Below are 27,270 nucleotides of genomic sequence, written 5' to 3'. Positions count from 1 at the left end.
CCCAATGTACTGGTGGAGTAGGGCTGGAGGCATTCCTGGAGTTTGATCACATGATGTTCTGACCATGTGTTGTCAGATCACATGACTTTTACAAATGTTTTTAGATTTACCTTATAAAGGTTGGGTACCCTGTAGTTGAGAATCTTTCTTTGTGGTTTCGCGCCAGCAGCTGTTGTGTGAGAAGTTGCAAGAACCATGAGGCCACCCGACAGCATAAGAGGAACCATTCCCTCCATGTCTGCCCCCAGCCCCCGACTCGATTTCGGCCCCCACCCCAGCCCCCTGAGTTCAGGCCACCCTCCATCAGTTCAGGGCCCCTGATTCACAAGTCCTCTCTCCCCCACTTCCCAGCTTTTGTAGAATGGAGATCTTTTTAACCTAGCATCCATAGCGGCAGAGAAACACCTCCATCTCTGTGATAGAGTTGTGCAAGCATTCAATCCCAGAGATAGAGGGGTTTCACTGCTACTATGCATGGTGGGTAAAGAGATCTCCATTATACAAATGCTGTTTCCCCCCTCCCCCACCGGCTGCTGTCGGTAGTTTGTAATATGCAAGTGTCCATGCTTTCAAGGGGCAGTTTGTATCTATTCGAATGTACATTATTTGGGACTGTCAGTAAGTGTCCGTTTTTTGCAGCTGTCTGTTTGTATTTTCCATTTCAAACTAATTGTATAGCTGTTCCAATGTTCTCTCTAAATTTTGTTTGGGGCCGCACGGCCCATTCAAAATTCCACGCACACACAGTTTTTCCATTTAAAAGCCGGTGAGCCAGTTGCGCGGGACCTCCAGAGCGCTGGCCGTGCAGCTTATGGGGAAAATTGTCGGCCACAGGTTTGATTTTTGCTTGGTTACAAAACCCATTGATGAATAAAAGTTCTAAAAGATTCTCAGTTTTCTACAGACATCTACAATAGGATGCATCTCAACCATGCTCATTTTTGTACTTCCTAACTTAAAAAAACTTGGTAAATGAAAACAAGAATAACAACTTGCTTTAATATAGCGCCTTTAACATAGTACAACGTCCCAAGATGCTTGGCAGAAGCGTTATCAAACAAAATTTGGATTATTGTTGAATATAGCATTTATATATTAAAAAATTGGTAAATTGTAAAAGGTTTGACTCGCTGCTGAATTTTCTTTTCCATTTACAGGATATCACTGGACATTGGTATTTCAAAATTACTCAACAATATCTCCCATGTGTGCGTTTTGCTTTCAAATGTTTGAAGTTTAGTAAAAATCTTGATATTAGGTTTCCAAATATATCGTTACCATTTGGGCTTTCTCCCAACAGCTTGCATAAGCAGTTTCTTGTGAACTGAAACTTGCATTCTTATGCATGCTATGATTGGGAGAGTGATACAAACTAGTAATTACTCTTACCACTGTATTCTGCGCCAGAGACCATGTGGGATGGCCATTACATTATTCTGTCCACTGGGAAAGATGATAAGAATCACATTATCAGGTTCTGGCTAAGATAAACAATTTAGTTTATTTACAAAATAATTATACGGAAGCAAAATACAGCAAGTAGACTGTAGTACAATTCTTGACTTAGAAAATATTTAAACTGCTCCAAAGCAATAGTATCCACAATCTTTGTAGTTCTTTTCATCAACTGCTTCCAACAGCGTCTCTGATTAAACACTACATGGGTGATGACCCCATGGAGACTCTGTCCAAGTGGAATAGGTTGCGAGAAGCAGGAAATGAAACATTATGGGAAAGCCGAAGTTTTTATATACTTTTCTAGGACTCCAAAGATACCACCTATTACCCAAGAGCAAAGATTATTTATCAATGGCCAGGCAATTAAGGTACTAACCATTCATGACACTTAAGGGATGGACAATACTCTCTTGGCCACCTGGGGTTTTGACACCCCTAGAAAAACTGTGTTTAGTGCCTACAAATAAAATACCCAGTCCGTGTAGGGGCTACTAACTCAACTATCCCTTTCAAACTAAACTAATACATCTAGCTAATCTGTAGGTCAAAGGGCATGCCTGAAGCTGGCAGGCAGCTTCTATCTTGACCTTAATATTTAAAAAAAATAGGAAGCGATACACACAAATTTCCCTATTGTAGACACGATAGAATTCCGCTTCTGTCACACATAAATAACAAAGCCCTGTACCCTGATACACTTTGGAGCCAGCATCACGTACTGAACCAGCATCAAGTACTGAACAATAATATCTATGCAATGTGCGGACTTAAGGTTTACGTAAGGAAGCTGTACCTTTTTCATGGTTTTACTGCACTATTCATTCCCACTTTTAAATCTGGTCCCCAAGGGAAGTGTACTGCACTGGACTCAATTGCCCCGTGCTGTAGACTGGTGGGATGCAGATTCATGTGCATTATTTAAAGATAAAAATAAGTTAATGCTTATTATTGTGGGGTTTTCAACTAGGAATAACCTAAATGAGAATAACATATGGCTCATGAGAAGAAATTGGCTTTTGCCAGTGGTACCAAAGGGAAAAGAAATTTTAATGTTTCATAACCAGTGTCCATGTAATAAATTACATTAAAATTCTTGGCTTTTCTGTGACCAATATAGGATTCTGTTTTCTATTTTAAATCAAGTATTCATATTGTCTCCTCGGTTCTCTGGTGATAGTAGTACCTTAAGCTGATATAGTTTGGTGACTAACACAAATTGGATTTATAGGATTTTTAAAATGGTGGCCACTTGCATTAACATATAGCCAAGGGAAACGGACAGTTCGCACAACGTAAGGAGGAAGAGGATTAATAGCCTCTTAACACTTCTAATATGCAAACTTTATAAGGAAAAAAATATAGTTACGGCAGTCCTTTGTCATGGGTTTCATGAATACAATGATTGTAATGTTTGTTCCAAATGGTTATGGAGTGTCGGTGGGGGGATAAAATGCTAAAAACTCAATGTAATATTTTGTTCTTATCTTTATGCATTTTGCTTTTTCTGGGCGATATCTGCCATCTTCTGGCCATAAGAGGATCTCTGCTGATTCAACCTTACTCCCTTCAGAAATAAGCCTCAAAGAAATTTGAAAAAGTAGTGCCTCATTTTCAAGGTATGATTCTTTTAAATGTGTTCCCATTTTCAATAGTGTGCTTTAAAAAGCACCTTATTTCTTTCTAAATATTGTTCTTTTGGCTTTTAAGTTATTTTTGGGAGGGTTGTCTTTATTAAACACAGTAATGTTTTTGCTGCCACATTGACTGCATCTTTCTAAAACTGGCATCAATTGTAGCTTCCTGCTTGTCCGTCCATCTGGACATTGTCTCTGCTGACTGTTCATTTTCAATGTAGTGAATGTAGTGATCAAGGAGATTAATCAAAGTTAAAATCTAGAAATGTACAAATTGCTTTTTCAAAATAAGGTAGACAATTAACATATTTCAAACCCTCATGGACCCCATTCTTGGATGTTATCTGTGAGTTTTCTTTGATTTGTTAAAATTTTATCTATAATTTTTCTAAAAACTGGGTGTGGAAAAAAACAATCCAAATATAATTCTATGAATCATTTTAAAAATCTTTACTTTGGCAATCTTTGGCAGTCACACTTTTGTAGGGGTTGCAAAATTTCCCCTATTTCCCTGAAGATTGAAAATATTGGTCCACATCGTGGACGAAGAATTGGGTGATGTGACTGGTCTGCAGTGTTTTAAAATGTGCCGAGAACCACAAAAGACTGCTCTGAGATGGACAGAACGTGGACAACACTGGAGTCGTAGAGCTCTGTGGAAAATATTCACACACCTTTTAGTAATAAAATTGTTCCCTGGAGTTTGGGCAATCACAAAAGGTTTTAAAATGGCCACAGAAAGCTTAGCCAAAAGGACAAAGCAGCAAAACAGCTCGCAGCGAGTTGTCTGTGTGAAAAAGTGGGAGGATACAGGGGCTGTGAGTCAGACCTGCCAATCAAAGGGAGGTTCCCTTCGAAGCACTTGAAGTTGTTTATTTACTTAAGCGATTAGCCCACTTGAGAAAACCGCAGGACAATCGATTTGAAACTGCTTCTGTTTACACAGCCATTCAAAGCATTCACAGACAATGATAGACTGAAGTCATGGAACGGATTTCGATTTGCAACCGTTTAAGAATTGAATGGGTTTAAATCACCCATCATTCTGGACAATAGAGCAGTTGAATTTCCCTTTTGTTTTAGCCCAGGTGAGCTCCGGATGTGGGCGGGAACATTTCGGCCCCACAGTGCAGACACACTAACCCAGTCCAACCACTTTGAGTTAGCCAATCACAGCTTTTCTCTTGCGAATTGGAACTTTTTGGGCGTGAATTTTCCAGACAGGCAAACAGCAGAGGGGATGGGGGGGGGGGCTCACAAGGTATATATAGCTCCCGAGAAGCTATCGCTCTCTCTTTACTTCCTGGGACCACAGGTGAGCCTCTCTCTCTCTCTCTCAGCTGGACCACGTGAGCAGTTTCTGACTCCTCAGCAAAGCAACCGAGTAAGGAGTTAGGGGATGGTAATTAAGGGGATATTGCTAAGATTGTTTAAGTAACATTGGAGCCATCTAATCCCTCGTTTTTACCGTCTGCATTCCCCCATTTAAGCAATTTTACTGTAATTACTGTGTTCGTGTGGTATAGTTTGATATTTGATTATAGTTTCTTTTAGTTAATAAAGCTTGATTTTTCTCTCACCCAGACCATTTGTCCATTTTAATAGCATTAATTATAAGTCCTTCAGTCAGAACTGGACGGTGGGGTAGCGATTCGAAACCGCTGTTTTAAAATTGGTTTATTGGAAATTGGTTTAGTGTAGCAGCAAGGCTGCAGACCAGGTGAATTACTGTAATCCAGGTAAAAGATTGGCATTGGTCAGAGTGCAGGCAAAGGCTGCAGACCAGGTGAATTACCTTAAACCAGTTAAAAGCCCCCCTACACTTTCATGCAAAGTTCACATCATGTTTGTACTTGATTGGCTGAAATTTCATATTTAGAAAATATATTGACAAATCATAAATGGACAGGTAATGTACCAAATGGGAATGAGCAAAGATACGCAAATACAAAAACTACCAAGGACACATGAAAACAGCCAATTAAAAACTAGCTACAGCTACCAATGGTCAAAATGGTACCAATTAGTTTGGTCCAAGTATATTTTTAAAATCTTTTGGACCACCATCTTAAACTCTCACTAACTAAGAAACATAGTACTAGAAATAAGGTTTGTAATTTAAAACAAAAATTACATTGCGAACAATAATTAAACTTGCACGTAAAGCAGCATTTGGCCTACTTAAAATGTTTTACCGGTATATTCCATTGGAGGCCTGTACCCGAGAAGCCTAAGGTTTGATTTCATCGGAACTCAGAATTATTGCAGTCACCTGAAAAGACTCAACAAATAAGCAGACTACCTCCCATCTTGCATCTGTATCTATAGCTCGCATTACTTTCTGGATTGCCAGAAGCCTCCCCTGCACAGAGCATAGCAGGACCTGCTATTTTTAAACCTGCCCAGTCCTGCTCCGTGATCAAAAAGCACTGGCAAAACAAAGCCAAAAAACCAATACTAGGGCTTAGAAACTAATAAAAATTGGTTTCTCATTTCCTATACACTCAACTGGACAAAATAATTAGGCAGCCACAATGACTAGGCCTGCCTTTCCCCACCACCCCATGTTGCATGCACAGATTTATTATTTATATATAACTGTACTTCAGTCTTGGCTCAGCAGTAGCACTCAAGCCTCAGTCAGAAGGTCATGAATTCAAAAGGCTACATGAGTACACAATCTTCAATGCAGTACTGAATAATGTTCCCCGTAATTTCTTTTTGGGTGCACGGCCCCTTTAAGGGGCTGCACAGCCCGTTCACAGTTTCGCGCATGAACATTGCAAAAGCCAGTCCCGGACTGCGCGGGACCAGCAGAAAGCTACGCAGCTTACAGGGAACACTGGTACTGAGCGAGTACTGCAATAACGGAGGTGCTTTCAGATGAGACGTTAAACTGAGACCCTGTCTGCCCTTTCATAAAACATAAAATCAGACAGCAGGGCCTCTCTGTCTCTTGGCCAACACTCAACCTGCAACCAACACCAAACAGATTAACTCGTCATTCACCTCATTGTTGGTTGTGGGACCTGGTTATGTGCAAACTGGCTGCTGCATTAACCTACAAAACAACAGTGACTACAGTTCAAAAGTAATTCATTGGCTGTAAATGCTTTGGGACATCTTGAGGACGTGACAGGCACTATATAAATGCAAGTACTTTCTTTCATTAGTTTATGATGGGTATACATGTATTTATTTATTTATTTATCTTCCTGCAGGAGGCAAAAAACGCTTTTTCTTCTAGAAACCAAAAAACACTTACTTTACTGTCTGACACATCTCAAAACTACTTTCCAAATCCTCTCTGTGGAACTGTCCACCCCTCCTCCTCCACAATAAATGTCCAACTCAGTGAGCAATGCCATGGAGGATCTGCTAGGAATGTTAATTATTAAAGATCATGAATAAGTAGATATCTGTATTGAATGGAAAACAATGCTTCAGATAAAAGCTGTATGCGATAACATAAATGACTTTCTAGTTCAATGTCAAAGGCCTGATATCGCAGCAAACATGACCAGAATACATTGCTTGCAATAACATGAATAATAATTTCTCGAACGCAGGTCTAATGATGAGAAACACTTCAACAGATCATCATACTGGAACACAAATGTCTAATATTTATCCTAGACCTTAAATCCTTTTAGTCCAATATGAAAAAAAGTGATAACACGCAGAACTCAATGGATTGTGATGCTAAAATAAGGTTAAACTGCTCACTAATGGGCAGGGCCACAGTTTGAAATGGATAAACAACAAATATTTTTACAAGCTGCTTCATCAATAAGAGTGTGAAGTACTATTTTTGTACTTCAAAAGGAGTACAAAATATTATAACATTAAATTTCTCCATAATTCAGAGATGTCAACAACTTGGCTCACTTTTAAGATAGCACAAGCAAAATCAATATAATACATGACTAAAACAAATCCATTGCATATACATTTTAAGTAAATGAAATTACCACAATGAAGAGAGAGTTTGGCAAAAAGCCCAATGATTGCATCCCACCAAATAGACAAGTACCCAAGTCAACCAAATAGAGAAGAAATCCAAAAAAAATAGACAACACGCTCTTCCCAATTTATTATGGAGATTAAAGTTTTAAAGTATGTTTCTGTTTATGTGCAAGATTCTTCCTCTCCCTACAAAAATGATCTCAAATATCACCACATAAATCTTTGAACTTCTTTCCTATCTGGCCACTCAAAGGTTTTATTTAGAAACAAATAAATAGTTAGCACATTTACCAGAGAATATAGAGCCAGCTCTGCAAGAATCTTAAAGCCCAAAGGCATCGGAATGTTCAGTCTGTAGATCAGATAAGGCACAATGTAATAACGAAACTCTAATAATTTTTGTGGAACAGTGGCAGCAGCCAAACAGAAAAAAAACACTAAGTTCCAGAATATTGATTTGGACTTCAATGCTTCGATGAATGTCCAAGCAGCAAAGATGTACCCTGGGACCAACACATACTTAATCAGTTCGTGCCTCTGAAAGATATTTTTCCAAACATAAAACGTGTAGTGTCTGTTGTCTGCCACCAGGAACTTATGGACATAAGTGAACTTCCAAACCAACAACAGAGAGACAACTGCAAGGCCAGTGTAAAATAATGGATGCTTCTTTACTGAATCCAGGAAGGAAAGGATCTTATGAGGGGAAAGCAGGTGAGAAACAGAGAATACAAGGGTAAAGGAGAAGAAGTAGAATAACTGAGGAAAATTCAGAGAGATCTCGTGGTTGGTCCTGTCGCCAACAACTATCCCCCCATTCAGGAAGACAAATAGCAGAAAACCCACAACCAAAATGATGTAAGGCCAGGTCAGAAGTATCAGTGCTTTCAGATTGTTCAGCGACAGGACATATTCTAAAAGGAATCGTACAATCTTCTTGATTTCTGTAGTTGAATCTGGAACACAAGGTGTACTTTCATCCTTTTTCTTGACTGAATCGGTTTTCCATGTTTCCGTCAATTTCTGTGCAACAACACTTCCTGCACAGAATATAATCCATATGATATTAGTCTGACGGACCATAAAAGCACAGAAGCCAAGGCAGGCAGCAGTTTTGTGACTCCCATACAGGCACATCAGGTAAGTAAATAAGATGAAGAATGTTGAGCCTGCATCTGTGTAATAGAGGAATGAGAAAAAGTAAAGCAGGGGAAATGAGGCAAGTGTTAATGCAGACGTAATGCGCTGGAATGCAGAGGTAGCCTGGGAAGAAAAAAAAGAAACAATTACAACATATTATTCATTGACATCTCCAATTAAGTCAATGAAAGCAACTACAACTTTATTTTTATAACAACAGTACAAAGTATTTCATTCACATGCAAGCAAATGCTCTTATGTCAGAACATTCATATTCTTTATCTCCAATTTCCAGTATTCTTTTGACTACTGCATCACATGATCATCATTCATTGCTATCGACAGACTCTACTAGTCCAGTTAATTCACTCTGTGAGGCCAGCCATTATTTCCATGAGCAGAATCAAGAAAAACAAGAATGTTTCGTGTATCCCAGACAACACAACAGACAGGTAGGGAATCAGCTACAGGTGTGCATAGGAACTTTTGCTGGTTCAGAGCTTTCCCATTCCAACATACTGAGCCCTAGCTACGATGGAGCTATACACTGGTTTGCAATTCACTTCGACCATCCATTATTCTACATATTTTTTCAAACCAACAACAACTTATAACTGCAGTCGCAGGATAATCCAGTAGCACATCCATTAAGATTCTTCAATCACACTTGCTAGGGAGCCAATGATTTTGAATTTTGCACCGATCACATTAAGGGGTAACAATATTGGGGACTAGCACAATTAACACATTATATTAGCAACAGTCACTTCAGTTCAGCAGTCCTTAGATACAGGAAAACCCTTGAGCTATCACGAATAATTCATTTCTGCAGATTCACTCCATTAGACTGCCAACTGGCCCAAGAAGTGAAGGGGCCGTATTCTACTGTTACCTCGTCCCCAATTATAGTTTAATGTTTGATGAATAGCACAGAGACTAATAAAAAGGCATGAAAATGGTGTCTTTTCCACTTGTCCCAAAATAGCATTACCAGATGCACAAACATGTCAGGTGGAAGCATGAAAATATTACAACACAAGGCTTTTCTGATGGTTACATATGCAAGCGCACTGCTTGGTATTCTACAGGCCAGACGTCCAAGGTTCAATCCCCAGTCTGCACTGCATTAACTGAGCTCAGTGTTCCTAGGCTAGGAAGAAGGAAACTCACCCAGATGGCTGGAGAGCACTTATCATGGAGACCGGGTAAGGACAGGAGACGAAAAACCATGCACTTTGCAACCTCCTCGTATGTGCTCCCAGCGAGTGAGGCTCAAAACCAGGAGCTCACCATTGGAAATTTACCTTCCTATCGCAATATATCCCTGCTTTAGAAGAGGGGGCAGAAGATATACTACAGCACTAAATCATTCATTCAGTGGAGGGCTTCTTTGCATAAATATATAACATTCTAAATAAGTATGTTTAAAATAAAGATTAAAGTAGTACTTCATACAACAGGAGCCATTCAACTTTAATTGCAGGAATTTCTATTTTAAGTGCACCAAGCATTCTTTATTATTGTTTTAGTATTAAAAAATGATCAGGAACTTGTGTACTGTACCTTGTCCTTCTGGTGTATCTTGCACAAAAGCAGATAAAGTAAGTAGAGGTTCCCAGTACTGAACAGCAGATTAATGAATCGTAGCATTCCCGTAGAACACACCACAGTTCCTGTCCAGCTCAGCAGCCATGACATCGGCTTGATTATCCCAGTAGACACCAGATAGAGACCGGGTAGAGTAGTGATCATTGGATCCCACTGCATATTATTGAGAATTAAACAATTCATAACAATTACAGATACTATCCTGAAATTGTGAACAAGTGCATGTAGTATATACCATATACAATAACTCTAAAATGACAACTTGAAGAAAGAGTAATTTACTTTACAGTAATCTGAACTTATTTAAGAGTCTGCCACTTTCTGCAGGCATTAGTAAAGGAAGCCACAATTTTGTGTAACATAAGAAACAGACTGCACTTGACGTACTATCAGTGTTTGTCTGAGAACATTACATGTCTCAAGATTGGTCCTTCCACACGGTTACCTGAATGTTACATGCGAAAAGCCACTTTTAATTCACATGCCTCAAAAGCAATGAAATAGCCCATTTATATTGTGGACAAATCTGGAACCATTAGGTTACAAAGTTCTTTCTTCAAGAATAAGTTTGATAGGTTGGTGCATTATCTTTTCATTTCATGAATGCTTTTAAGCCCAAGTTTAAAATTGTTACAGACTATACAATCAAGAGTCAACAATTGTACTGCGTTGAAGGATCATAGCAATAATTTCTGATCGTCTGCAACACCAGCAGAGAGAAGTGCCAAGTGAGGTCAATTGCTCCCACTTAGTATGGGAAACTCAAAATAAATTCAATAGTCACTTATCACCACAGTACTAAAAGTTGGAACCAGCCTCATTAATTGCTGGAAAATAGTATGTGGCCATGGCAACCTAAAGAGCAACCTAAAGCAATGAACGTAGAGTGGACAAGAAATTAATTCTTTTGGTCTGGAATGTCTTGTTTTTTTTTGGTCTAGACTAATTGAAAACCCCTTTTCGATGTCCAAATGGGGCAGTATGTCCGTGTAGTACCTCTTTCTTGTTATTCAGTGACTACAATATGCTGTTCTGTTTCAGGGACTGAATAACCCAGTAGAAACAAGAGGCAATACAACAATATAATCCTTTTACAGAATATAAAGATATTTCAAATTTAAACAGGTAAATGCTTCCTTTGAACTAATGGAGACATTTGTGTGACTGTATTGAGCATTTGTATGCTAATGTTGCAGAGACTGATTTCATCTTAGATATAATGGATTTTTAAAAAACTGTACTGTCAGGCTCTGCCAAAGGCTTTGTAGATAGTCAAGACAATAACAAACAATTAAGCACAGTGACAGAGTAGAGTTCCAGCAGTAAGTAATGTACATAATAAGATCACCAGTATAACAAGCATGCTAAAAATCATACTGGCAATCCTGGATTCACAGAATCACAGAAACCCCACAGTGCAGATAGAGGCCATTTCGGCCCATCGAGCCTGCACCGACACATATCCCACCTGATCCCCGTAACCCCTACACCAACACATATCCCACCCTATCCTGTAACCCCACGTATTTAATCCCCCTAACACTAAGGGTCAATTTATCATAGCCAATCAACCTAACCTGCACATCTTTGGACATATTTGAGGACTTTCATTGTGATTGTTAATTGAGAATTAAAAACAATTTCCATTATTTTAGAGAACACCAATGTAAGAGTGATAGGTTTTTTTTTCATTGGTTTATGGGATGTGGGCATCGCTGGCAAGGCCAGCATTTATTGCCCATCCCTAGTTGCCCTTGAGAAGGTGGTGGCGAGCCGCCTTCTTGAACCGCTGCAGTCCGTGTGGTGATGGTACTCCCAGAGTGCTGTTAGGTAGGGAGTTCCAAGATTTTGGCCCAGCGATGATGAAGGATTGGCGATATACTTCTAAGTCAGGATGGTGTGTGACTTGGGGAGGGGAACTTGGAGGTGGTGGTGTTCCATTGCGCCTGCTGCCCTTGTCCTTCTAGGTGGAAGAGGTCACGGGTTTGGGAGGTGCTGCCGAAGAAGCCTTGGCGAGTTGCTGCAGTGCATCTTGTAGATGGTACACACTGCAGCCACGGTACGCAGGTGGTGGAGGGAGTGAATGTTTAAGGTAGTGGATGGGGTGCCAATCAAGCGGGCTGCTTTGTCCTGGATGGTGTCGAGCTTCTTGAGTGTTGTTGGAGCTGCACTCATCCAGGCAAGTGGAGAGAATTCCATCACACTCCTTACTTATGCCTTGTAGATGGTGGAAAGGCTTTGGGGAGTCAGGAGGTGAGGCACTCGCCGCAGAATACCCAGCCTCTGACCTGCTCTTGTTGCCACAGTATTTATGTGGCTGGTCCAGTTAAGTTTATGGTCAATGGTGGTGACCGCCCCCCCCCCCCAGCCAGGATGTTGATGGTGGGGGATTCGGCGATGGTAATGCCGTTGAATGTCATGGGGAGGTGGTTAGACTCTCGCTTGTTGGAGATGGTCATTGCCTAGCACTGGTGCGAATATTACATGCCACTTATCAGCCCAAGCCTGAACATTGTCCAGGTCTTGTTGCATGCGGGCATGGACTGCTTCATAATCTGAGGAGTTGTGAATGGCACTGAACACTGTGCAGTCATCAGCAAACATCCCATTTCTGACCTTATGTTGGAGGGAAGGTCATTGATGAAGCAGCTGAAGATGGTTGGGCCTTGGACACTGCCCTGAGGAACTCCTGCAGTGATGTCATAGAGTCATACAGCACAGAAAGAGGCCCTTCGGCCCATCAGGTCTGCGCCGACCATCAAGCCGTGTCTATTCTAATCCCATTTTCCAGCACTTGGTCCGTAGCCTTGTATGCTATGGCATTTCAAGTGCTCATCTAAATGCTTCTTGAATGTTGAGAGGGTTCCTGCCTCTACCACCCTTTCAGGCAATGAGTTCCAGATTCCAACCACCCTCTGGGTGAAAAAGTTTTTCCTCAAATCCCCTCTAAAGCTCCTGCCACTTACCTTGAAACTATGCCCCCTGGTTACTGACCCCTCTACTAAGGGGAAAAGTTCCTTTCTATCTACCCTATCTATGCCCCTCATAATTTTGTACACCTCAATCATGTCCCCCCTCAGCCTTCTCTGCTCTAAGGAAAACAACCCCAGCCTGTCCAGTCTCTCTTCATAGCTGGAGCGCTCCAGCCCAGGTAACATCCTGGTGAATCTCCTCTGCACCCTCTCCAATGCAATCATATCCTTCCTATAGTGTGGCGACCAGAACTGCACACAGTATTCCAGCTGTGGCCTAACTAGCATTTTGTACAGCTCCATCATAACCTCCCAACTCTTATATTCTATGCCTCGGCTAATGAAGGCAAGTATCCCATATGCCTTTTTAACCACCTTATCTACTGGTCCTGCTGCCTTCAGGAATCTATGTACATGCACACCAAGGTCCCTCTGATCCTCTGTCCTTCCTAGGGTCCTAACATTCATTGTGTATTCCCTTGCCTTGTTCATCCTCCCAAAATGCATCACCTCACTTTTCAGAGTAAAATTCCATTTGCCACTGTTCTGCCCATCTGACCAACCCGTCTATATTGTCCTGTAGCCTGAGGCCACATCCGCTGGTTCCCCCTCATCTACTCTGCTAGTTACAACCTCAAAAAACTCTAAGATTCATCAAACATGATTTCCCTTTCATAAATCCATGTTGACTCTGCCCAATCCTATTATTATTTTCTAAGTGCTCTGTTACCTGGGGTGTATGCACAAATCTTTGAAGGTGGCAGGACAAGTTAAAAAGGCCAGTAAAAAGAAAATGGGATCCTAGGCTTTATTAATAGAGGCATAGAGTACAAAAGCAAGGAAGTTATGCTAAATCTTTATAAAACACAGGTTAGGACTCAGTTGGAGTATTGTGTTCAATTCTGGGCACACTTTAGGAAGGATGTCAAGGCCTTAGAGAGGGTGCCGAAGAGATTTACTAGAATGGTACCAGGAACGAGGGACTTCAGTTATGTGGAGAGACTAGAGAAACTGGGGTCCTTAGAGCAGAGAAGGTTAAGAGGAGATTTGATACAGGAGCTCAAAATCATGAGTGGCTTTGACAGAATGAATAAGGAGAAATTGTTTCCAGTTCTGGTCTGTAGCCAGAGGACACAGATTTAAGGTGACAGGCAAAAGAACCAGAGGCGACATGAGGATTTTTTTTTGCACAAGGTGTTGCATCTGGAATATACTGCCTGAAAGGGTGGTAGAAGTAGATTCAACAGTAACTTTCAAAAGGGAATTGGATAAATATTTGAAGGGAAACACATTACAGGGCTATAGGGGCAGAGTCAGGGAGTGGGACTTGGCGTGATGGGCCGAATGGCCTCATTCTGTGATACATCATTCTATGAAATTCATTACAACTGGAGGTAACTTAGTCGTAAAACTTTTCTTAATTGTAAATCTAAAATATAACACTTTAAGCATTACTTGTTCATAAATGCTGAATATGACGCTTGCATTAGCCGGTTAGGGGTTTTAACACTTTAATGCATGCCTCAATTCATCTTGCAGTGGGGAGCAAACCGCGGCTTTAATCAACTATGTTGCTCGTCCTTAATCCCGAGTAACTCCGTACCTCTGAGAATTTCCCATCGCAGTACTTCTGCGCTTGCGGGACGTGGAAAACTTCGTCCATGTAAGGGGTCCTCTGCCCCCGGCTCATCACGGAGAAAATGACGGAGGAGACGAGGAAGCTGCTACTCACGACAGCGGAGAACAAGAACTTCTCCAGGTGCTCCATGTCGCGCCGGGACCTGGAGCGGGAGCAGGAGCAGGACAACAACGGGCGGTGCGCGCGCAGCCGGCCAACGTGGGCGCTCGAGCCTCTGCGGGCGGGTGGGGCCAGGCGACAGTGCGCGCGGGTCCCGGGCTGGCGGTGCCGTGCGCGCGGGTCCCGGGCTGGCGGTGCCGAGCGCGCCGGCCCCGAGGGAGTGCAACCAGAGGGGCGCGTGGCGCTTACCTGGCGCGGTCCAATCAGCGCACCGGGTTGGTGTTCAACTGCTTTACAGCCTGCCCGGGGGCGGAACCACCAGCGGTGTCCCAATTCTGCCCAGGAATGGGGGAAGGGTTTGCTCGTCGGAGCACCGGCTGCTTCCGGTTAGTGCTGCACTGGGCGCTGCTGGTGAGTTGTTTTTATTAATATAAATAATGAGGAAGGAAGTTGAATTGCTGCAAGAGCCTGATTAGGTATTTGGTTCCATTCTGTCGAATACTTCAGTGGAAGGATAGCAAAATACTGCAGATGTTGGAAATCCGAAATAACAACAGAAAATGCTGGAAAAACTCAGCAGGTCAGGCAACATCCGTGGAGAGAAATTTGAGTTGACGTTTCGGGTTTGACCCTTCTTCAAAACTGGAGAGAAAAGGAACTAGATCGAAGGCAGGGCTGCGATCGGACAAAAGAATAAAAGAACCAAAAGAAGTAAAAGAGATTAGAAGCTAGACGAGATGGTAATATGCTGGGATTAGGTGTAAAGTGTACTGGCAGGACAAAAGATAGCTGCCAGGTGTGAGAGAGAAACAAAAGGAAAGGGGGGGGGGAGGAAAGGAGTGGAAAAATATAAGTAAAAATGAAATAGGGGCCGAGGTTATGATCTGAAATTGTTGAACTCGATATTGAGACCGGAAGGCTGCAGAGTGCCTAATCGGAAGATGAGGTGCTGTTCCTCAAGTTTACGTTGAGCTTCCGTGGAACAGTACAAAGAGGCCAAGGACGGTGAGGTCCGAGTGGGAATGGAGCGGTGAATTGAAATGACAGGCGACCGGAAGCTCGGGGTCACCCTTACGGACTGAACGGAGGTGTTCCGCAAAGCGGTCACCCAATCTGCGTTTGGTCTCCCCAATGTAGAGGAGACCGCATCGTGAGCAGCGAATACAGTATACTAGATTGCGAGAAGTACAAGTAAATCGCTGTTTCACCTGGAAGGGGTGTTTGGGGCCCTGGACAGTGGGGAGGGGGGAGGTATAGGGGCAGGTGTTACATCTCCTCCGCTTGCACGGGAAGGTGCCAGGCGAAGGGGAAGGGCTGTTTGGGGTGATAGAGGAGTGGACTAGGGTGTCTCGGAGAGAGCGGTCCCTGCGGAATGCTGAAAGGGGAGGGGAAGATACGTTTGGTGGTGGGATCACTTTGGAGGTAGCGGAAATGCCGGAGGATGATCCGTTGAATGTGGAGGCTGGTGGGGTGAAAGGTGAGGACGAGGGGAACCCTATCGTGGTTCCGGGAGGGAGGGGCAGGGGTGAGGGCAGAGGTGCGGGAGATAGAACTGACACGGTCGAGGGCAGTGTCAACCACGGTAGAGGGGAATCCTCGGTTGCGGAAAAAGGAAGACATGTCTGAAGCACTGGTGTGGAAGGTGGCATCGTCGGAGCAGATACGGCGGAGGCGGAGAAACTGGGAGAATGGAATAGAGTCCTTACAGGAAGCGGGGTGGGAGGAAGTGTAGTCCAGGTAGCTGTGGGAGTCAGTGGGCTTGTAGTAAATATTGGTCGATAACCTATCCCCAGAGATGGAGACGGAGAAGTCGAGGAAGGGAAGGGAAGAGTCAGAGATGGACCATGTGAAGGTGAGGGAAGGGTGGAAATTGGAGGCAAAGTGAATGAAATTGTCAAGTTCGGGGCGAGAGCAGGAAACGGCACCGATACAGTCATCAATGTATCGGAAAAAGAGGTGAGGGAGGGGACCCGAGTAGGACTGGAACAAAGATCCCAGCATATTACCATCTCGTCTAGCTTCTAATCTCTTTTACTTCTTTTGGTTCTTTTATTCTTTTGTCCGATCGCAGCCCTGCCTTCGATCTAGTTCCTTTTCTCTCCAGTTTTGAAGAAGGGTCAAACCCGAAACGTCAACTCAAATTTCTCTCCACGGATGTTGCCTGACCTGCTGAGTTTTTCCAGCATTTTCTGTTGTTACTTCAGTGGAAGGTTCTACTAAAGGAACAGCGGTTTGGAATTATCGGTGCGGGGAGGCGGACACAATCTCCAGTCGGTGTTTATGCTGCACAAGCGCCTCCTCCACCCTCATTGTGTGGTTTCCTCTGACTTTACTGTTTTGCCTGCATATTTCAGCAATTATTTGCTTTGTTTGATGACTGTGCTGAAGCAAGTCTACAGGACCCTTGGGTTTCTTTCTACTTCACCCTTAGCTGTTTCAAAGCCATTGATGTGTTGTCTATTTTCCTTCCTTGGTGTGGTACTTTACACTTGTCTGAATTAAATTTAATCTGTCATTATTCTGCCCAACTCACTTTACATTTCCCGAGTTGCCGCCCCCAATCAACTCCCTCTCCAAGTTCTGGTACCTGCAAATTTGACTAACTTGCATTGGCTTTCTGAATCCAAGTCATTAAAAGAAAGGCTTGAATTTATATAGTGCCTTTCACGACCTCGCGTTGCCCCAAAGCACTTTACAGCCAATGAAATAGTTTTGAAGTGTAGTCACTGTTTTAATGTAGGAAATGATGCAAATTAAAAACAATAATGATCTCAAACCAATCCCAAGGGCACCCTGCTCACCACTCCCCTCCCCCCAACATAATTCCTCTAACTAGTAACTGCTATTTTCTACGCTTGATCCATTGCTAAGGTTTATCCTGAATCCCCACTGTTTTGAGTTAAACTAGTAATCTTTTGAGTAGACTTTTGTCAACTGCTTTTCGGAAGTCTAGGTGCACTAGATCTTGAAGCTGTCTGTAGTCCACTTGTAGTGCCGCTTGCTTTAAAAAGAAGTCATGGAGCTTGGTCAGGCAGGGTCTTCTTCTGAATCTGTTCTGTCTGCTGTTTACCAGGTTATTATTGATTCCATTATTTTATGTGGCATTGAGGTAAGGCTAATGGGTCTGTAGTTGCCTGCTTTTTTGCCCTTTTTGAAAAGGGGCTCTAAATTAGCTTGTTCCTGAACTCCTCCTCCTTAGGCAGTCCCTCGGAACCGAGGATGACTTGCTTCCACATTAAAAATGAGTTCTCGGGTGACTGATGAGTCCAATGCGGGACCTACAGTCTCTGTCACAGGTGGGGCAGACGGTGGTTGAAGGGGCGGGTGGGTGGGGTGCTTGGGTTGACGTGCGCTCCTTGCGCTGCCTGCACTTGGCTTCCACTTCTCCACTTTGTGCGGTCTTGGGCCAGGGATTCCCAGGTGTCGGTGGGGATGTTACACTTTTTCAAGGAGGCTTTGAGGGTGTCCTTGAAGCGTTTCCTCTGCCCACCTGGGGCTCACTTACCATGCCGGAGCTCCAAGTAGAATGCTTGTTTTGGGAGTCTCGTATTGGGCATGCAGACATTGTGACCCGTCCATCGGAGCTGATTGAGCGTGGTCAAAGCTGCGATGCTGAGGATGGTGGCCTGAGCAAGAACACTGATGTTGGTACGCCCATTGGCAGGATCTTGCGGAGGCAGCATTGGTGGTACCTCTCCAGTGCTTTGAGGTGCCTGCTGTACATGGTCCATGTCTCTGAGGCATACAGCAGGGCGGGTATCGCTGCTGCTCTGTAGACCATGAGCTTAGTGCCGGGTTTGAGGTCCTGGTCTTCAAACGCACTCTTCCTCAGGCGACTGAAGGCTGCACTGGCACACCGAAGGCGGTGTTGGACTTCGTCGTCGACGTCTGCCCTTGTTGACAGTAGGCTCCCGAGGTATGGAAAGTGGTCCACATTGTCCAAGGCCTTGTCGTGGATTTTGATAATCGGGGGGCAGTACTGTGTGGCGGGGGCAGGTTGGTAGAGGACCTTTGTCTTACGGATGTTTAGTGTAAGGCCCATGCTCTTGTACGCTTCGGTGAAGGTGTTGACGATGGCTTGGAGTTCGACCTCCGAGTGAGCGCAGACGCAAGCGTCGTCTGCATACTGTAATTCGACGACAGAGGATGGGACGACCTTGGATCTGGACTGGAGGCGATGGAGGTTGAACAGTTTCCCGTTTGTTCTGTAAATTAGCTCCACTCCAGTGGGGAGCTTACTGAGGATGAGATGGAGCATTGCAGCAAGGAAGATTGAGAAGAGTGTTGGTGCGATGACACAGCCTTGCTTGACCCCGGTTCGTACATGAATTGGGTCTGTGATGGAACCGTTGGTCGGGATCACAGCTTGCATGTCGTCGTGAAGCAGGCTACTGAACGACTAACCTTCTCAGTACCCATCAACTCCCTCATAATGATTGTTAGTGTCTCACAAACCTCATCCCCTATCCCTCTTAGTACTCTAAATACCATCTGCCTCTGATACACGCACAGTCGTTACTCGTTACTACTTACACAAATAATTGAACATTTCTCCTGGATTGCAATCAATCTTAATCTTTTTCCTTGGATTTGTTTTGTTAACCACCATGTTTATTACATTATAACCAAACAAGGACTCTGGACAAAAATGAAACTATGGACATTTTGGTTTTAACATGCACGCGCACTGCTTTATGTATGTGAATTGTGTTTTTGAATAAAACTGGAAAAGCACAGCTGATTTTCATTGGCCTAGAGAGCATTTCCTTCTTGATATCTTGTTCGTGCACATCCTGTGCTCCATCTCCGCAACTAATGGTTAATATTTTATCCCCATCTGCTGTTACGTGACCTTGCTAATAGCTTATTTTTCTCTCCCATCCCTCAATCTGTATTAGCTAATCATAAAATTGCCGATTGATCCAATTTTGTTAAGAGCTATATGTCTTGATTGATGGTTTGTGTAGCAGAGACACTAATTGTCTGCAGTTTAAAAATCTAATTTCAAAAAATTGCTCTTGCTACGCAGCCAGGGTCACCACTGAATTTGTGGGCTGATTAAGCAGACTGTGGCTTAACTCCATTTCTGAGATGGTACAGTGATGATTGGCCCACTATCACGCCAGTTGCTCTGGTGGATGTGAAGGGAGCAGGACTGGGTGAGTTAGCGATACACTATACTAACATCCAAGATGCTAAACTATTAACCCTGTTATTTTGGCATTGATATTAACTGGTCTGTTTAGGGCGCATTTATTGCCATACTGTAGATTCTCCCAATGTTTCTAAAAATTAAAAAGTGAAGATAGTAAAAGAAATGTGCAAAATATAGATGTCAATATTTGGTGATATTTGTGGAACAGTTTCATAAGTTTAAGAAAAGTTATACAGATAATTTAAATAATCTGGAAAAGAATGTTGAATTTGGTGTGATTAATTATCTAATCAGTGAAGGAAAATGAACAGCGTTTTTCTTTACTGTACATTTAGGGAGGCCTGCGTTGACACTTTGTCCCCTTTCCCCTGCTGAGGCACAGCTGTGTAGTTTAGAAGTTCTGTAAAGTGTAAATTAATGCTTTATACCCAATCATTCACCATTCAACACAGTAAGTCTTTATACTAAAAAATGAAAAATACATATTTTAAAGCCATTTTGTTTCCAAAGTTTCTAACCAGAAAGCGAATGCATTCCTGGTATTTCTGTTTTTTAATTGTTTTTCCATTGCCAATTGGTAAGTGTGTTAGTCCTGGCATGAACCATGCAACTTTTTGAAAAAATGATTTTACTGTGTTGTAATTAAGGAACTTTACATAGCAACAAAGTTGAGTCGTTTCATAACGAGTGTTTTATTAATCAATTGAAATGATCCTTTGTTGCTTTAGGTATGATTTTATGAGGATTATCGTCCGGTCAATTGCTGCCTTCAGCCGATGAACAAAATGATTATGACACATGAGCTAAAACTCTTTCCAGAATGCACTGTAACACTTCTGTTGTTTAAAGACGTTAAAAATGCTGCTGAGCTTCGAAAGAAAGCTGTGGCAGGAGCCATAGATGGCGCATTAATAAATGCATCAATGGTGAGGATAATGATCTAATTACCACACTGATTTTTTTGTATATAAAGAGGATGCTGCATACAAATAGTTGAATATGCTGTTTGTTCCATGAGTGAAGGAGATGGTGTAACAGCAAGTAATGAAGCCAGCTCATGAGCAGAACAAGCAATGTATTTAATAGATTACAAAGAAAATACTGCAGATGCTGGAAATCTGAAATAAAAACAGAAAATGCTGGAGATACTCAGCAGGTCAGGCAGCATCTGTAAAGAGAGAAACAGAGTTAATGTTTCAGGTCGACCTGAAACGTTAACTCTCTTTCTCCCTTCACCGATGCTGCCTGACCTGCTGAGTATCTCCAGCATTTTCTGTATTTAATAGACTCTTGTGCAGTATTTCATTTAAACAAAGTGTGGTTTCCATTTTCATGTTTTAAGTTTATTCTACCTTTACCTTTTTAGGGGGCGACTTTGGGTTAGTGAATAATGCATCACCAAGGTTGCTGACCCATATACACCAGGAAGGTTCCAGCTTCAGTCACTTGCCAACTGTTGAAATAGCTGATCTCAGCTGGGGTAGTGAAGGCATGTTAACGTTGGCATCAGTAGCTCTTGGGGGTAAAGATAGAACAAATAGCCAGGGTTTCACTCCTTATTGCTGTCCAGTGGCCTGTGTTGGAAATTTGCATGTATAGATTTTTGGGTGAGGAAAGCATCGTGTTTGGTTGTGGCCACTCACTCCTTCCCTGTCCCACCCAGTCCAGACATCCAACTTCGGGAGCATTCAAATTTGCTAGGAGATAAATGTTGGCAGTGAGGGAAATAGACAACCAACAACCTTCTAGTTTTTTTCCCATGTGGAGGAGCAGTTAGTAAGCAGCTCTATCTACCATTATAATTACACTCAGCGATGCAACTGTTTTGAGTCTGGTGCCATACAGGAGGAAAATTGATCCTGTGCTCTTCTCCGGGCTGTTGGTACGGAGTATCTGTAGCCTAATTCTAGACATGTCGCTCCATTCTTTTTCTCCCATCACTCTAATGTCAACTTAGAATCACCATTTTCTTTTGTGCATTAATCTGTATTCGTACACTTTACAATATACTCTTATACTTTACAAAGATTTTTCTGCAAAAAATTTAATTCATATTTTTACAATTTTGGTTTGCAAGGCACTGATGTTGATGACTACTTTGCTTCTGCATTTAAGTTGGATGATTAAGGTCTGTGTCAATTGTCATCACGTCATCTAAATCATTTCTGCTTGATTCAGCCTCGTCATAGAATCATAGAAATTTACTGCACAGAAGGAGGCCGTTCGGCCCATCGTGTCCGTGCCGGCCGAAGAAGAGCTCTCCAGCCTAATCCCACTTTCCAGCTCTTGGCCCATAGCCCTGTAGGTTATAGCACTTCAAGTGCATATTCAAGTACTTTTTAAATGTGATGAGGGTTTCTGGCTCTACCACCCTTTCAGGCAGTGAGTTCCAGACCCCCACCACCCTCTGGGTTAAAAAAGTTCTCCTCAACTCCCCTCTAATCCTTCTACAAATTACTTTAAATCTATGCCCCCTCATTATTGACACCTCTGCTAGGGGAAATTGGTCCTTCCTATCCACTCTAGGCCCCTCATCATTTTATACACCTCAATCAAGTCTCCTCTCAGCCTCCTCTGTTCCGAAGAAACTCACCCCAGCCTATCCAATCTTTCCTCATAGCTAAAAATCTCCAGTCCTGGCAACATCCTCATAAATCTCCTCTGTACCCTCTCCAATGCAATCGCATCTTTCCTGTAATGCGGTGACCAGAACTGTTCCCAGTCCATGTGTGCCAGTTTCAAGATCGACATCTTGCCGATGCACATGAGTGTTTGTACTGCCTGGCAACATTGCATGGTCTCCAGAAGCGCACAGTATTATATGTAAGCATTTGAGGGAGACTCCATATTGGTTGTGTGATGACTTTATTGATACGGAATAAGTAAATACAATTGCTTTAGATGTAGGACAGAGGAATAAGCAAAACGGTGTTACCCCCTCCTCTGGGTAGAGATGTAACCCCTGCTTCTTCCTGGTGTTCTTCCTTCGATTCTCTACAATGAGTTCTATCTTCCCGTTTATATGCTGTCTCCCTTCATGACGTGTCGTTTGATCACTCTGTGGTCCAGGTTCTGTGGCTCCACTATCAAGTCTTTCTTGTATTTGTTCACTTCACTTTGTATGCAAACTTGCTAAGATCATAATCTCACCATCTGCCCTTGCTTCCCTTGATCAATAGTCCTCCTGCTGTGATCAAATGGTCCTCTTATCAATACCTCTCACAATACGATCAAGCAGGTTTCCATTTAATGTTTCACGCGATCAGCTGAAACTTCTTAACCCCATGTTTGAATTCTGCCATTACCACCCTACTTGCTTTAAGCTACTACTTTAACAATGTAATTCTACCATTACCCTGCTTCCTTACAGCACAGATGCAGGCTTCAGCTTCAGCAATATCCAAAATTTCTATGGGATCAATCCTGATGGCTGCAGTAGTGTCTGATCCTTGACTATGTATTTGTTTTTCAAAAAGCAACTACTGTATTAAAAAAGAACTAACTTCCTAGAATAAAATCGCTACATTATCAGTAAGTTAGACCCAAAACTATTGAATGTAAAAATATTAATTGTAGAGCTGTTTTGTCTTCAGAAGACTTTATTTTCCAATTCTAATATTGCAAGTTATGATTTGATTTGCTAGAACTTGTCTAAAATGCACCCAACCTACTCCTATGGTTTTATTAATGATAACAAAATGTGAATTAACAAATGGAGCTGTCAGTGCAATACCTCTTGTGTAAAATATGCACACAGTCTTTTATCTTTTTTGCAGGTAGTTGACCCATTCCAGATACTCGTGGCAGCCAACAAAGCAGTTCATTTACACAAACTGGCCAAAATGAAGACGAGAGGCCTTTATTCTGAAATCATATTTAATCTCTCACCAACGAATAATGTAAGATTTAATTTTCTGAGCCTTGAATTAATTTTGGAGTGTGCGTTTGTGCTCTAATCTGTTGTATATGTATTATCAGATGTATTCATGCTGATTTGCCGTTGTGTGCCTTGATGCCGCCTGAATATTCCAGTTCCATAACTCTAGCGTTAAACCTCTCAATTGAGAACTAATGGTATTGGGGTGGAAAATTTAATGACCTCACCAGAACCAGCCAATAATGCCACGCACCAATGTAATTTACAGTTAAAAATGAATATTTATCTGTCACTATTATGAAGATGTTATCAAGAATACAAGACGAGAGGCGTGGAATCGCTGACTCCTTTCCTGTTCAGGGATTTGCTTGTAGTTCTGTCAATCAAACCCACCACCCTCTTCAAGAGTATATTCTCGGCCAACACCTCATGCTGGGCTCACACAAATAGAATGGTAGAATTATCCCCACCATAACCGGTGTAGTTATTTTGTTAGGCCATTGGAGACAGGGTAATGAATTGCTGAATGTTCCTGGTCGTTGTAAACAACAATAAGGATGATTGGCTCATTAGCACATCAAACCCTTCCTCTGTATCATTGCTGGAGCCTTTGCTCTTTTTAAATTCACTTTGTTTTAAAATACAATTCTTAAACATAGCTCGCTCCCAAATCCTATCTGGGAAGAAGAAAAGAAAAGATCAAAAATCCCAAAATGCAACAATCTCATTAGTAATTTTTCTCAAGATTTCAGATGCCTTCAAAAAGTTTGGGATTTCAGACAGTGACTCTGCTGTTCTCGTTGTTCTGGTGGATGATGGAGAGAAAAAATCTAATTTTGAAGATATCATAAGCCAAGTGGAGGGACAACAAATCTCTGTAAAGGATATCTCAACAATAGCAGATGTGGCCAAAGTTAAGAAGGTTTGTAAAATGTAAAGTACGAGGCAGCTCGCATCAAATAATGGGGCCTCATAATAGCCTCATTACAAATTTATAACATTAAATTACAGGAAACTTTGGTTTATCCGGAGGTTATATGTCCGGAATACTCGATCTAACGGCAAAAATCAGGAGCCGTTTTCTATATTTTTTTTAGTTCTCATTGCTTTTTTTTCCCCAGTCAAGCACTGCAAGGTCTGTAGCTATAGCAACAGCTTCAGCTACAGACGCTTGCAGCTGCAGCCGATTGTTTTGAAACTGTTGCTAAGCAACAGGGTTTGTTGATTCACACGGAGCTTCTCAGTTCTGTATGTTTAAACATTAACTCTGGTATGTCCGGCACTTTTGATGTTACGGCACCAGCTCGGTCCCGTCTGTGCCAGAAAGTTTCCTGTATAGTGTTTTTAAAAAAAAAAAAGCTCTCTGCCGTCAAAATATAATTTTCGTTCCAGTCATCATTGCAATATTCCCTTTAATTTTTTGGGGGCGCGCGGCCCATTCAAAATACCACACATCCGCGTTTTTTCTTATTTAGAAGCTGGTGAGCCGCAAATCCCCCCCCCCGCCCCCCCATCACACACTAATATACCCCCCCTACCCCCCCAACACCACATGCTAATCCCCACCACCATCACATACTAATATCCCCCCTCCCATCACATGCTAATCCCCCGCCCCCCAGTCTCCCCTTCACTCCCCCAGGGTTGGGGCCGCAGCCTACGGGCCTGGAGGTTAAAATCGAGGGCCGAGGCCTCCCGTTGTTGCAGCACACCCAGGTGATGTGCCCTCAATCTTAGTAAGGCTTTATTTGCTACATCAATGGTAGATGCCTGTTCACACCCGCAATCCTGCATTGACTGACCAAGCCTGATCTTAGCCATGCTGCTGTGAAGACACAAACAGCAGAGGCCAGTTTGTTTCTGCACTGGAAGGGTGGGTGAGTCACCTCGGACCACCTGTTCATGGCGGGCTTTAAGTAGCATTGAGTGAAGCTTTGAAGCAATGTTTCTCCCTCAATCAAGAATTGTGTAAGACATGGGGAGACCAAAGGGAAGGGGGATGACATGTCCATTTAAAAAAAAAAGGAACTTCACCCTCACTCAAAATGAATCATAATCAAAGTGTTTTACTTTCCACAGTTTTACAAAGTGTCTCCTGCTGAGGAAAAAGTTGGAATGTTATTGGATGCAATCATTTGTCGGATGTCGGTGAAAGATATTCTTTGACAGAAAAAAACATTTCTTTATACAGATTATTATTATTTTTCTGAGATAAAAAAGCAAAGTAGCAGTGTATAAACCGTAAACTTTACCTCCCCTTTTATGTGTATTTGTACTGAAAATCAAAGCCGGTTGCAACCAGTTTTACAAAGCACTTGTAAAAAGTTCGAGTTTAAATCCAAATGTAGAAGCAAATCTGTATGGGAAAATTACTTTCAATAAAAGAATAATTCCAAAACATTGTTCATGAGTATTATTTTTAGAAAGGATTTCAGAGCACTGTGGCTGTAGTGTACAATCTACAGGATACACTGCAGCAACTCACCAAGGGTACTTCGACAGCATCTCTAAAACCAATCACCACCACCGAGAAGGACAAGGGCAGCAGGTGCATGAGAACACCATCACCTCCAAGTCACGCACCGTTCTGACTTGGAGATATATCGCCGTTCTTTCGTCATCACTGAATCAAAATTTTGGAGCTACCTACCTAACAGCATTGTGGGAGCACAGGGACACCAGCGGTTCAGGTGAAGGCCCACCACCACCTTCTCCAGGTCAACTATGGGTGAGCAATAAATGCTGGCCTTGCCAGCAATGCCCTGAAAATGAATAAAAAGCTTGCAACTGTATGCACTTCTTGTTGACATACAATTCCTGTGCCACTATTTTGTCACACCTGTGTGACAGTAATGCCTGGCTACCATACTTTCCAAAGTTAAAATTAATCATTACTTGTCTTGCAGCACAGGCTTCCCACAGAAATTAAAGCTGTTGCATCACTCCATCTCCAGCCTACCTGGCTACCAATGCTGGCCCTGACCTGACTTCGCCTTTCCTGGCATCCAGAACCACAACCCTTCTTAGCCATGGCCTCCCATTTTGCTGGCTTTAGCCATATTGGCCATTTACAATCTATTGGTGCCCCCTCCCCCCATCCCTTAGCTGATCCCAGGCCTACCCCCTCTTCAGCACTACCAGCCATTTAAAATGTCTTGCTGTCACCTGGGTCATCCTGACAACCAGTCATTTAATCTTATATTTTTAGCCATTCACTCTGTGAAATCTAGGAGAACAAAGAGCTGAAGAGGGAGAAGGAGAGAGATGGGCAGAGGAGAGACAGAGATAAAGAGAGCATAGGGAGAGAGTGAGAGATGGGGTTGAGATCAAGGCAAAGCTAGGTGGGCAAAAGAAATCATGGGGTGAGATTGGGGCAAAAAGGGAGATCGGGGAAATGATACTGGACGGAGAAAAATAGCATGGAGAAATAAAAGGGAATGAGATGCAGGAGGCAGAGTGAGACAGCAAGGTGAGACACAAAGATCAAGGGAGGCAGAACACTCACCATGAGCACTTGCTATGTTAAAATTCTGCAGACTTCATCTTTTACTATTGTCACAATTTAGTAATGCTTCAATCAATAATGTAACAGTCCTTCACATTGTTTTAATGGGTAATGCTGTGTAACAGGAACACCTGCTCTTATCCTAGAGCTTGCACTGTAACTTCTCTTTGGCTGTTGCAACAAACACAGCTAAAAACATACCATTTTCTCTGACTAA

The 27,270-nt window shown here is 42.6% G+C and overlaps 2 protein-coding genes across 3 annotated transcripts; one reads left to right on the top strand and one right to left on the bottom strand.

Moving 5' to 3' along the window:
- Window positions 1–977: 977 nt before the first annotated feature.
- alg10 (ALG10 alpha-1,2-mannosyltransferase) lies at window positions 978–14,683 on the bottom strand. Its single transcript, XM_086010158.1, has 3 exons — window positions 14,382–14,683; window positions 9,762–9,959; window positions 978–8,321 (listed from the first exon to the last, which is right to left on the bottom strand). Exons 1-3 carry the CDS (start codon window positions 14,544–14,546, stop codon window positions 7,266–7,268), a joined length of 1,419 nt encoding a protein of 472 aa, XP_085866284.1. The 5' UTR covers window positions 14,547–14,683; the 3' UTR covers window positions 978–7,265.
- Window positions 14,684–14,824: 141 nt separating this feature from the next.
- Window positions 14,825–25,946, top strand: tprkb (Tp53rk binding protein). 2 transcript variants are annotated; one of them, XM_086010159.1, is made up of 6 exons: window positions 14,825–14,927; window positions 19,546–19,675; window positions 20,400–20,597; window positions 23,448–23,570; window positions 24,294–24,470; window positions 25,628–25,946. In XM_086010159.1, exons 3-6 carry the CDS (start codon window positions 20,448–20,450, stop codon window positions 25,712–25,714), a joined length of 537 nt encoding a protein of 178 aa, XP_085866285.1. In that variant the 5' UTR covers window positions 14,825–14,927; window positions 19,546–19,675; window positions 20,400–20,447; the 3' UTR covers window positions 25,715–25,946. The 2 variants fall into 2 exon arrangements, with proteins under 2 accessions (XP_085866285.1, XP_085866286.1); XM_086010160.1 differs by lacking the exon at window positions 19,546–19,675 and having other exon boundaries at window positions 14,845–14,927.
- Window positions 25,947–27,270: the final 1,324 nt, after the last annotated feature.

Source organism: Somniosus microcephalus, chromosome 17, assembly GCF_052327205.1.
Source record: "Somniosus microcephalus isolate GS21.2 chromosome 17, FLI_Smic_1.0, whole genome shotgun sequence".
NCBI lineage: Eukaryota > Metazoa > Chordata > Chondrichthyes > Squaliformes > Somniosidae > Somniosus > Somniosus microcephalus.
This window is presented reverse-complemented; position numbering and strand designations above follow the sequence as displayed.